At 41.3% G+C, this 13386-nt stretch overlaps 1 protein-coding gene across 1 annotated transcript in view; it reads left to right on the plus strand.

Moving 5' to 3' along the window:
• LOC115100809 (small G protein signaling modulator 1-like) overlaps positions 1 to 13386 on the plus strand; it is a 324051-nt gene that overhangs the window by 200237 nt on the left and 110428 nt on the right. Inside the window, 3 exon segments of the mRNA XM_029619713.1 lie at positions 5021 to 5088; positions 9321 to 9484; positions 12842 to 12971. Coding sequence (XP_029475573.1) covers positions 5021 to 5088; positions 9321 to 9484; positions 12842 to 12971 — 362 coding nt within the window.

Below are 13386 nucleotides of genomic sequence, written 5' to 3' on the forward strand. Positions count from 1 at the left end.
AAATTTCCTGAGAATCACAATAAAAGATCTCAAGGAGCAGGCAACGTGGAAACTATTACTTTTCTGTTTAAAACAGTCACGGTTAACTTATTTTTACTTTTGCGTATTCTGTATTTTTTTTTTCACTTTTTCTTACCTTTCACATAATTCCCTTTGTGCTCTGGGGGCCTCTGCCGTTTGCTGGGATCTGTGGCATTCTTCTGCCGTGCTTGCATGATAAATATTGCCCGGCTTTTCTGCTTGTGCTCTGCTTGCTGGGTTTCTGACGCAGTGCTTTTAGCACACATTCTGAGACTTCCCAGTGTCCAGCCAAGCCCAAGGGAAGGAAATATCAGACAACGCTGTAAGTATGGCCCCCACTGGGGACGTCGTATACTCTAATTGCTAAGCAGGCCACCCTTGCTTGATGCTTTCATTGAGTTGTGCAACTTGTAGAATGTAGGGAACTGCTTTCTTTTTTTAAATGAAATAGGAAATGTCATGCATATTTCTTATTTTGCTTAATTTTATTTTGGAAACAACATGAAAGGAAAAAGGAATAACATTTTTTTTAAATGTGCCACTCTAAATATGGAAGCCTGGGTAAGCTTGGGGGTGGGTGGGGCTTCTAGTAGAGTGGGAACCTCATTTATCCAGTGTCTTATCCCATTCTTTGTCTCCAGGGGAAAGAGCTTTGCTGATTAAGGCCTCCCCCTGCATAATGTATGAAGAAAGGAATTCAAAATGGTATCCAAATTAAACCACTAATTCATAGTTGTATGACCACCTAAGGTGATATTTTAATTGTGCTGGTGATGACGATTTCACGTGATAAATATTTCCAAAGACTTACTCAATGTCCCTATCTCAGCCAGATCATCAGGAGAAATCTGGTGATGCAGTGTCCTGTTTGCTGGGGTCCTGTCCACTTCACATAATTCATTGGTGCTTCTGGCCTTAGCAGTTTTTCAAACTGAGGCTGCAATTGCATTTTGCCTCCTCCCTACCCCTATTTACAAAATATTCAGGCAAATCATCTCAGCAGGTCTTTTATTTGCCCTAGTTTTAAAGCTCATGGAATATTTAGCTTGTTCTTCTGAATAAGAACATAAGACTTGCCATACTGACTCAGACCCAAGGGTCCATCAAGCCCAGTATGCTGTTTCCAACAGTGGCCAAGCCAGGTCACAAGAACCTGACAGGATCTCAAGGGGTAGAGAGATTCCAAGCTGCTTATCCCAAGAATAAGTGGTGGGTTTCTGAAGATCCCCCTTAATAATTGTTAATAGATTTTTCCTCCAGGAACTTGCAAAACCTTTTTTAAACGCAGCTACACTAATAGCTTTCACCACATCCTCTGGCAATAAATTCCAGAGCTTAATTTTGCATTGAGCAAAAAAATAATTTCTCTTATTAGTTTTAAATGTATTACCTAGTAACTTCATTGTGTGTCCCCTGATCTTTGTACTTTTCAAAAGAGTAAACAACTGATTAATGTTTATTCATTCTATTCCACTCATTTTATAAATCTCTGTCATATCTCCCCTCAGCCATCTCTTCTCCAAGCTGAAGGATCCTAACATCTTTAGCCTTTCTTCATAGGGGAATTGTTCCATCCCCTTTATCATCTTGGTTGCCTTTTTCTGTACTTTTTCTAAATTCTGCTATATCTTTTTTGAGATGTGGTTACCAGAACTGAACACAGTACTCAAGATGAGGTCACACCGTGGAGCAATACAGAGGCATTATGATGTTCTCTGTTTTATTCTCCTTTCCTTTCCTAATAATCCCTAGCATTCTATTTGCTTTCTTGACTGCTGCTGCACACTGAGCAAAATATTTCAATATATTTTCAATGATGACACCTAGATCCTTTCCCTGAGTGGTGCTCCTAATGCGGAACCTTGCATTATGTATCTATAATTTGGGTTACTCTTCCCTAAGTGCATCACTTTTCACTTGTCTACATTAAATTTAATTTACCATTTGCATGCCCAGTCTCCCACTTTTGCAATGTCCCCTTGCAATTTCTCACAATCCTCTTGCGATTTAACAACTTTGAATAATTTTGTGTCATCGGCAAATTTGATCACCTCACTTGCTGTTCTATATTAAAAAGCAGAGTGCCCCAGAACAGATCCCTGGGGAACTCCTCTATTCACCTTTTTTTCATTGGGAAAATTAACCATTTAGACCTACTCTCTGTTTTATATCTTTCAACCTGTTGGCAATCCCCCATCCCATGACTTTTAATTTCCTAAGAAGTCTCTCATGAGGGACTTTGTCAAATGCTTTCTGGAAATCCAGATGCACTAAATCAGCTGACTCACCTTTATCAACATGTTTATTTACCCCCTCAAAAAATGTAGCAAATTTGCAAGACAAGATTTCCCTTGGCTAAATCCATGTTGGCTTTGTCCTATTAAACTATGCTTATCTATATGTTCAGCAATTTTGTTCTTTATGATAGTTTCTACCATTTTGCTGGCATAGATATCAGACTCACCGATCTATAGTTTTCTGGTCACTCCTGGATCCCTTTTTAAAATTGGTGTTACATTGGCAACCCTCCAGCCTTCAGGTACCATAGATGATTTTACAGATTTCCAAAGCAGGTCCGTAATTTCATTTCTTAGTTCTTTCAGCACTCTGTGATGTATACCATCTGGTCCAGGTGATTTGCTACTCTTTAGTTTGTCAATTTGCCTTAGTACATCTTCCAGGTTCACTGAGATTTGTTTCGGTTCCTCTGGATCATCATCTTTGAATATCATTTCTGACATGGGTATATCTCTTACATCTTCTTCAGTGAATACCAAAGCAAAGAATTCATTTAAACTCTCTGCTATGGCTTTTGTTATCCCTAAGTGCTCCTTTTACCCCTTGATCATCCAACTGACTCCCATGCAGGCTTTTTACCATGAATGTATCTGAAAAAGTTTTTACATCTTTTCTAATGTGTGGAATACATCTAATCTGGCCTTCCAAGATGGTATTTTTAAACAGCATCCATGCCTGAGCTAAACTCTTAACCTTTGCAGTTGCCCCTTTCAATTTTTTCCTAACCATTTTCCGCATTTAATCAGTCACCTTTTTGAAAGTTAAATGCTGTCTCAGTAGATTTCTTTTTTGTTCTCCCTCCAGTTATTAAGTCAAACTTTATCAAGTTGTGATCATTATTGCCAAATGGCTCCAACACTGTTACCTCTCGCACCAAATCCTGTGTTCCACTAAGGCAGGGGTGGGCAATTCCAGTCCTCAAGGGCCACAAACCTGTTGAGGTTTTAGGATATCCTAATGAATATGCATGAAATAGATTTGCATACAACGAAGGCAGAGTGCATGCAAATCTCTCTCATGCATATTCATTAGGGATATCCTGAAAATCAGACTGGTTTGTGGGCCTCGAGGACCGGAACTGCCCACCCCTGCACTGAGGACCAGGTCTAAAATAGTTTCCTCTTGTTGGTTCTTGTATCAGCTGCTCTATGTAGCAGTTATTTATTTCATCTAGGAATTTTACCTCTCTAGTATGTCCTAATGTGACATTCATCCAATCAGAACTGGGGTAATTGAAATCACTCATTATTACTGTGCTGCTGATTTTGTTGGCTTCCTTAATTTCTTTTAGCATCTCATTGTCTGTTAGTTCATTCTGGCCAGGTGGGCGGTAATACACCCCCAATACTATTTTATTCCCTTTTTCCCCTGGAATTTCTATCCATAAAGATTCAACATTACATTTTGTTTCCTGCAGAACTTTTATCCTCTCCTTATATATAGTGCCACCCTTCCACCAATTTGATCCATCCTATCATTTTGATATAATTTGTACCCTGGTATGACAGTGTCCCATTGGTTATCCTCCTTCCACCAGGTCTCTGAGATGCCAATTATATCTACCTCTTCATCCAGTGCTATCCACTCTAACTCTCCCATCTTATTTTTTAGACTTGTAGCATTTGTATACAGACTTTCAAAGTATGTTTTGTTTGTATTAACAATCTGCTTATCAGTTGATGAATAATTTGGAATCTTTCTACTCTTTACTTAAAGGCACCTGGTCCACTTTGGCATTTATTGCAACCTTTCTACTGGGATGCCCTATTATCCCTATCTTCCATTCACTCGCTACTCCTGTTTATTAAATTGTGAAATTTAATTTCTGAAGATACCTGAACAGCTTTATTTCATCATTTTAATCATTCGATTTTCTATTCCCCCCCACACCCCCTTCAGTATGGAGCCCTGACCCCCCCTCCCCCCAACCAATCCCTAGTTGTCAGGCCTGGTCTTAGTGTTGGTAAATTGTTATATGAAGAATGGGAAAGGTACTGTCTTCTGGTAATGATCTGAAACGAGACACTGTTGGAATTTTTCCCAACGTTAAGGGCCATATTTAAGAAATGGGTAGAAGTCCTCCAATGCTTCTTCACATCTTTCTGCACCCCATGTTGTTCCTTCCTATTAAATCTCCTTCCCAACCCCAGGGCCCTCCCACCACCATCACCACCACTGCTCTGGCCCCATGCCAGATGGCATACCTGGGCAGCTCAGTTACCTTTGCTGGCTCCAAGGTTTGGTGGGAGTAGCTCCAGTGCCAATCTGTGACTTTTTTTTAGGGGTCACCACAGTAACAGCAACCGTCTTCCCTCCCTTACCGAGTGGGAGCGCATTGTTTCCACGGTGAATTCGAGCTCTGCTGGTCCTGTTGGGAAACAGACTTTAGCGAGAGAGTCTGCTAAGGCCTGGTGCTAAAGCCTCAGTTAAGGACCCCCCCTACAAGCTGATTGAGCTTGGTATGCGTCAGTTTTCCCCAAATGCAAAATCTCTTGCACCAACTTGAGTATTTAAGTTTTCTGGGTTTATTGTGACTTTTTTTTTTGGCGGGGAGGCAGGCCCAGTTATAAATCTCTCTCTAAATCTTCTGAGCCCCAGCAAGATATGAAAAGTTGGTTTGCCAATTTCTGCAACTACTAAAATCATTCTGTGGGTGAGGATGAGAATGTGAACTAATTGCTTTGTAATTATTCCTTTTCAGTGTCTACTGGGACTTTGCAATGACTATCCATTTAGGGGAAATTGTGTATTTGCACTGTCACCAGCAAGGTAAGAAATCTCATGGCAAAGCTTTTAACAAGCAGTGTGAGACATTTGAAATTTACATTTTACATGGTATTGAAACCTTGTTTGTATTAAAAGAATAAAAACATGATTTGCATCGTCATCAACGTCATTGTTTAACCATCCAGAGAAATCAGTTTAATAATCCCAGAGAAATTTACTCTGTGCTTACAGAAAGCTTAATCAACTTCTTACTGCTATGTCTTAAGTATTTACAATATTCAGTCACTTGTGTCTCTGAAAAGACCCACAACAACTGTTACAACTATTCACTTCAGCTTCTATAAAGTACATATCTCGGTTTATATATATTTAAACCTAACCTTTCAAAAGTTCTTCCTGCATCCCTGCAGGAATTCTCTTTTTCCAAAACCACTGAAGCAATGCTGTGGTTAAACTTTTATAAAGAAGTCATCATTTGAAATGGATTGTGTCGGTAATTCGGACCAGTCTTCAATCTTGTGTTCTTCGCTAAACTGACTGAGAGGGCCGTTTTAGTGCAGCTCAGTGACTTTTTGGCAACTGGAAAAGTCGTAGGCCTGTTTCAGTCAGGATTTCATGCTAACTTTAGCAAAGGGACAGTGCTGGTGTCTTTGAAGTATAGTCTTAGAATGCATGTTGATTCAGGGAATTAAGCTCACCAATCCTGCTTGACATTGTGGACCATATGATCCTGGTAGACTGGCTTCATGTTCTCTGTCTTGGAAGTGGAATACCCCAGTGGTTTGAAAAATGTTTGACCAGAAGGTCCCAATTGGCACACTGGAATGCATCAACAGCTACTCCTGTAGAATATGGACTTCACAGTGGGGCAGTTTTGCATCCTGTTTTATTCAATATTTATCTGCAGCCTTTGAGTATGGTTAGGGCCTATGCATTTGGAGTACATTGTTATGCAGAGGATGTACATATATACTGTCTGAGTATGGATAGCAGTAAGCTTGTGATAACATCTGAAGCATAAAGTTTGGGAGTCCACTTAGATTCCTGTTTGATAAGCATATCTCAGAATTGAGTTGGAGAGCACTGTTTAAACTGTGCCTGCTTTGTCCTAAAAAAGTGTTTCTTGCTGAGGCTGAATTCAAATGTGTCACTCAGACTTCAGTTTTGAGTTTATGGACTACTGCAATTCTTTGTCAGCCTATCACAAAAAAGCCTGAGTTAGATTGCAACTAATTTAAAATTTACTGAGATAAAAAGAAATTAGCATATTACTCTGTTTCTGATCAAATTTGCACTGGCTCCCTCTTGCATCTAGGGTGCAGTTTTAACTGTAGCATTGAGAGCGATTTGTGTACGCAATACCAATTACAATATGTTTTAAGTGGAAAACCATGTTCAGAATATAACAGACATTGTTTGAACTGAAGACCCAAGGCATCCTTTCAGTAAAATATCGTTAACCATTTGGAAGGTGGTACGTTGAAAACTAGGGGTATTAAAACTATGCATCTCCCATTAGTAAACTCTCATATTAGGTTGTCCTTGAAAATCGACCTTTGCAGGTTGGAGAGTTGAGTTTAGTAATCACAGTATGAAAAGTGTGGCTATTTGATAGAGATTTTTAGGGGCAATGTTTTTCACACTGCCGCAGATTTTGCAGGAACCTTTTGTGCTCAATCTTTACACCAGTTCTTGAAGGGAAAGTAATGCACATACTTTCGCTTTGGGAAATTTTGTGCCTACTGTTTTTTTTGGGTTTTTTTTAACAGGGAAATAATGGATGTAGGGTTGAAAACGCAATGTGTGGGTGTTCATTTTCCACCCCCGGGAGCACCTTGTCCTAATGGGGTTAAAGTATGCGCGTTGTAGAACCCCATGTGCATTTTGAGCTGGGTTCAGGGGAGTCAGTTTTTAGATAGTGCTTTTACCTGGGTAAATCGGTACTTATCCAGGTAAATGGCATCCAAAAGTTGCCTGCTCCATGTTTGTTTGCCAAACGCAGGAAAAGATAAACATGAAGCTACCATTTTAATAATATTTTATGATTAGAGCCTTCACTTTGCATGTAGAAAATTACATATTATGCAGTCAGATTCACCTTGGCCAATCTTTTGGTTGGAGCAGACATAGACGGTGATGGTGAGAAAGGAGTATGGTCTCTGGTGACCGAGTAGTATCCGCAGTGGCAAGGCAAGTAGGAGCAAATGGGCAGACTGGGTAGGTCCAATGGTTTTTGTCTGCAAACACCTCCAAGTCACTTAGTTGTGCTCCAGTTTTTCTAGGCTCACAGTCATGTTAGGTATTAAACTAACTGACGGTAAACAATAATCCCAGCAACACAAATAATGTAAATAAATAAAGGGATTTATACATCTTCTTGTGTTTCTTTGTTACCTAAATCACAATTTTATCTCATCTCTATAAATTGATAATGTCAACAACATTGGCACAGTGTACAAAAGTTCAATTAATTGAAGTTCTGTACACTGTGCCATGTCTGTATCAAATGTTGACATTATCAATTTATAGATGAGATAAAATTGTGATTTAGGTAACAATAATGAAACAAGAAGTTATATAAATCCCTTTTATTTGTTTACATTACAATCATGTTAGCTAAGTAAATAAATATTATAGTAATACATCTGCAGTGGTGGTAATCCCTACTCATCCAGGGATTTAATACAATGTAAAATGCAGTTTTGTGGGTTTTTTTTCAAATATTTGTACATAGATTTAAGGGGGCAACTTTCCAACAATGTGTGTAAAGTCTGTAGCCACGGAAAAAGTCCATGCAGAGACTTGCCTGACCTTTTTGAGAAGTAAGCGTGTAATAGGGATGTGCAGAGGGACACCATACGTTGCATTCGGGATTCATATTTGTTGGGGGGTAGATACATTGCATTCGGCAAGGGGGGTCCCAGATATGTACATGCATTAATTCTTATTCGTTTCCTGGCTAAAATTGAATTAAGTAAACCCCCCACCCTCCTGACCCCCCCCCCCCCGAAGACTTACCAAAACTCCCTGGTGGTCCAGTGGGGGGTCCGGGAGCCATCTCCTGCACTCACACCCTCGGCTGCTGGTATTCAAAATGGCGCCGATAGCCTTTGACCTTCTATGTCACAGGGGCTACCGGTGCCCTGTCACATGGTAGGAGCAATGGACGGCCGGCACCATCCATTGCTCCTACCATGTGACAGGGGCTGACCAATGGCACCGGTAGCTCCTGTGACATAGTAGGTCAAAGGCTATCGGCGCCATTTTGAATACCAGCAGCCAAGGGTGTGAGTGCAGGAGATGGCTCCCGGACCCCCCACTGGACCACCAGGGAGTTTTGGTAAGTCTTGGGGGGTCAGGAGGGTGGGGAATTTGTTTAAATTGGCTCTTTAGATGGCCGAATAATTCGGCGAAGATTCATTGTGTTCGTGGGGAATCGCGATACATTTCGCTTCCCCACGAATACAATGAATATGCCCCCCTATACGTTGCGGATTACAAATACGTAGGAAACGAATGCACACCCCTAGTGTGTAAGTGCTGACTCCTCTCCGGCCCCTGGTCATGTCTCTCCTCTCTCTGCATGCAGTGGGCGCCGTGCATGTGACAGGCAGTTTTCAAAGATCTCACCTCCATGGGTAATTTCCCTTCCTCCGCTTTTCCCTGTCCCTTCCACACAGACAAGAAATGATTCAGAGTTTAGCCCAGTAAACAGACAGCACATGTGGGTTCCCCCACCCTCTGTTCTGTGCACGTGTCAATGCTTATTTTTACCCGGGTAAATTGATCTCTCAGAAAATTGCCTCCTTTCCCCCCCCCCCGCGGCCTGACTAAACGTATGCATGGGCTTACGTAGCGCACATATTTTTAGCCATCCTAAAAAGAGGCATTTCTCAGGATGCCTTAGGTTAAGGCAGGAAAACTGTGCATGTACATGGGATTTCCAGAAGTGCACCACCACACCCACACTTATCCCCCAACCAGCTGAACAAATGCTGCTAATATGTTGGCATGGAGAGGGGGAGGATGTCACCCTGATATCAAGATACCTAACAGTGCCATGGTCATGCTCGCCAGGAAGCAGGCAGCAGCAAAAGGTTTTTTTGTTTTTTTTTTTTAGAAGATGCCAGTTAATCAGTTGGGTTCTCCATGAATCTTCTTGTGCTGTTTAATATAACAGCTGTACATTTTTTTTTTTTTTTAACGTGGCTGCATGTTCTGTTTGTGTTTCTCATGCCTTGCCTCTCTGATTTTGCTTTCCGGTACTGCAATAGTAGACAGCGGCGGCACGGTGGTGTTAGTCAGCCAGGACGGCATACAGAGGCCTCCACTTCGCTTCCCCAGAGGGGGGCATCTCCTACAGTTCCTGTCCTGCCTGGAGAACGGCCTCCTTCCTCACGGACAACTGGATCCTCCCTTGTGGTCTCAAAGAGGAAAGGTAATGTTACGCACACTTGCTGACTGTGTTCTCGCATAGCGGCACACCGGGGACCTATTCTAGCTCTGCGCCTAATGCAGAGATTCATAAATACCAAGGTAGCCTGGCATTGCTTGATATTGTATAGGCCTCTGTTCTTCTAAATTCAGAGCTGAGCACAGGAGAAAACATTTCCAGGCCAGCACCAGATATCTTTTCTTGCAGCCCGAAGGGGAAAAAAATGTCTTGGATCAAACAGCTGAAGAATTTTGCCTTAGAGGAGAAAAGGGGCCCTCTGGGCAGATGATTAAGATGTCAGAGCTGTAGGACCTGTTCATTTTAGATCTGGTTTATTCAATTAATGCTGTAGCTTCTCTTCTAGATGTAGCTTTAAAAGCACACTCAATACCAGGGCTTAGTCCATGCACATTTCCACCAAATCCTGGCGTGGAGGAAAGACATCCAAGGGGACCCCAAGGCATATTGAAATTCTCTTTTCTGTGGGGGTGAACTCAAACTGTCTCTCTCTATTTTCTCTAAAATGTTTTATTTTCCACCAGTATCGGACCAGCTGTTGTAGGTGGATTACCATAAAACAGTGCTAGTTGACAGGCTGGACACATGGGTGGTGATCCAAAAATAAAAAGTTTACTTTCCAGCTTGTTCAATAGAAATTAATTGGAATCAAGTAGATTTTGCTCCTTGTCATGTCCGTAATGACAGCAATACATCAAATATCTGTCTGTGGTCTTTCCCCTTCCTTTCCTCGGACGTAACACAGATTACCTGAATTTCACTGAAAAGGGGGTTCTCCTATCCCTTAAAGATCTCTCCTGTACAATACTTGGGGTTCACTGCTTGGTCCTTCCAATCTCCGCTCCTCTCTCGCCGTCCTGGCTGAAACATCAATGTAGGGTCCCAGTTTCCTGCTTTCTCCTCCCAGCCCTTGATTTCATTTGGGATCCAATCCTTTTCTTCATTATTCACCTGGAAGGCACAGGGATCTTTTGCTCTGAAGGATCCAAAAATACTGCAAAGCAGGGTAAGATCCTCCTTTCCCTTGCTCCCTCTCAGAAAGATGAGAGCATGGTCAGAGGCCTCTGGGTGTGGGCCTTCAAATTGATCTCTGTCTTCCTTTCCTTCTCAGCAGAGGGGGGTTGAGCCAATACTGACAAAGAATAAGGGAACTAAACAAATCCGACCACCTCCTTCAGACTTGAAAACAAAATGCCACACTGAGCTGGGGGGGGGGGGGGGGGTTCCTCTTCATGCAGCTACCATTGAAACAGCCTCCACTGGGGGTGCTGGGACAAGATGGGACATTACTCTACTCTACACTTCAGTGGCAGTCTCTAGGCCAAGATCTCTAGTTGACTTCTAAAATGCATTTGGACTTGTATATTTTATTCTTATTCTGATCTTGAGCTCCATTCTTCGATTTTGGTTGGCAAAAATCTGTACTTTCCTGAGATTTTTGCTGCCGTCTTTCACTGTAGAGAAATGAAAAAGAAGTTATTGCAGGCTTGGCTGCGCCCCTGATGTGGCTTTGCTATATTGTTTTCTGTTGTGCGCGCGCACATAGTCACATCGTGATATACTTGAGGTAGGAGAAGTGCCAAGCAAAAAATTAACTGTTTTCCCATTTGTGTCTTGGAATCTGAAAGCAAAAGCAGCATAACTTGAACAGAATTGTGAAAGAGGTTGTAATAGGAATATTGAAACAACAGCTAAAGAAAATGAAAAATATTTTATTTAGATATCTTTCTGCAACTATGTAATGGTGAGAGATTTCCCCTCTGGGAGACAGCACTAAATTTCTTCAGCAGAGCAAATAAGAAAATCACAGTTATTACCTTTTAGCTCTTCCGTTTATCTTCAACAGCGGGGAATGTGCATGAATCATGTCCAGGGGACTGAAATGTTGGGCACATTAAAAGTTACCCACTAATTTCACATAGCCAGCAAGATGACACGAAGGGAGAATTGTCTAACGAATGTCATTGATTTTTTTCTAAAGCAAAATAGTGACTGAAGGGAAGGGAAACTTGGTGTTTGTTTTTTATTTTATTTCATGTAGATGCGAGAAGCCTTTTAACAGAATTCCTTGCTTAAAATGTAATCCAGGATAAACTCTATCTAATGTACGCTTGTTATACCTTTGGTTCTGCAAGAGCATAAATAAAAAATTTCAAAAAAAAAAAATGTAATCCAGGAGATTAGCAAATGTGGTTGATTCTTGAATAAACAGGAAATGAATGTAGGGCTGTTGTAAAATAGGCAGGTGTCATCACTGTACCGCCAGCGAGGTACAGTCTTCTGAACACAGGATGGAACTATACATCAGAAGTCCTAGGATGCCAGTTAAAATCTGTTCTACCCAGGGCAGATCGGTACCTCTCCCTGCCAGCCATTTACAAACTATGTACGATGTTCCTTCTGTCGCCACTTTGGAGGCTTCTGTGCAGTCCGAATGCAAGAAAAGTGCTGGTGGTCCAGTTCACACCCCAGTGGTGATTGCATTCAGGCTTCTGAAAACACTGACTTGTAAAGTGTGCCGAACACCTGTTTTGATGACATAAACATGATTATTATTATCCTTATCTTTCAAAGTTTTTTTTTATTTTGATTCAGTTTTCATGTTAACCCACATAGATCAGACTTTTTAATGTTTTAGTCAATTTTTTCTTTACATTTTAAAATTATGTATTTTAATATCTTGAATTTGGATTTGATTAGTCACCTTTCCAAATGCATGCTTAACATGAGTTACATTCCAGGTACAATAGATATTCCCTTGTATCCAGAGGTGACTGAAGTTCACGGTGAGCATCAATGGCAGAAGCAGGATATGAACCCTGGCTTCCCTGGCTCTCAGCATGCTGCTCTAACCACTAAGCTGCCCCTCTACTCTTTTTTTTTTTTTTTATGTTTCCAGAATGTGGTCTTAAAAAATAAAGAGATAATTTTAAAAGGAGTTGCACATGTAAAGGTAACATACTATTTTAGCAATTTTCAAAAGCCATTTGCTTGCCTGCTGTTGGTGAGGGTCCAGTTGGGTTACCAGCCAGGTAGCAGAGAGGAAAGCCTCACGCTCCCTGACAATGGCACCAGGGTCCAAGCTCTGGTCCCAAGTGAGCTGGAAGAACTGAGAGAACGGAGAAACTGTCGGGCCACAAAACTCCCCAACAGGACGAAAGAGAGAAATATTTTCAGTTTGAACCAGAGCAGTTTACAAAACTCTTTTATATGGATATTTTGTATGTGTAGCTCAGTAGGGTTCGTGTCCCTGCTGTAACTTCAGCTTGTGACAGGATCTCTGCTTGCAGGTACATCTGAACATAAGGTATTTTAAAATTTCAGGGTTCTTGTCTGTTTTAGGGGAAGGTGTTTCCAAAGTTGAGAAAACGAAGCCCCCAGGGTTCTTCCGAGTCGGCCTCAGATAAGGAAGACGATGAAGCTACGGACTATGTTTTCAGAATAATCTATCCAGGAACTCAGTCAGACTTTGGTGAGTGCAGCGTGCTTGTTAATAAAGACACAGCAGAGCAGGAGAGTCACCTGGCTAACTTTATCCAGATACCAGGGTAACGTGAGGATGACATTTGCTCCTATCATGTTTATTGTGGCACTAGCCAAATAAGTCATGTCTCTGCACGGTACCCTCCCCCATCTTGCCTTTCTTTATCTGGGTAATGATTTCCTCAGCAAAGTTTTTCTGCTCAACAAAAACAAGAAATTTAAATTTTTATGACCTAGATTCATCATTTTGCTATAAATTTTGCAAGAATAGTGCCCGCGATTAAAAAAAAAAAAAAAAAGTGGGGGGGCATGGTTAGGGTAATTTTTGAGTTACCGCAACACATTAACTTTATCACACCTACAATATTTTGATATCAAAAGCTGTTCCATGTTTTTGGCTGCTC

Source organism: Rhinatrema bivittatum, chromosome 11, assembly GCF_901001135.1.
Source record: "Rhinatrema bivittatum chromosome 11, aRhiBiv1.1, whole genome shotgun sequence".
In the NCBI taxonomy this organism is placed as follows: Eukaryota; Metazoa; Chordata; class Amphibia; order Gymnophiona; family Rhinatrematidae; genus Rhinatrema; species Rhinatrema bivittatum.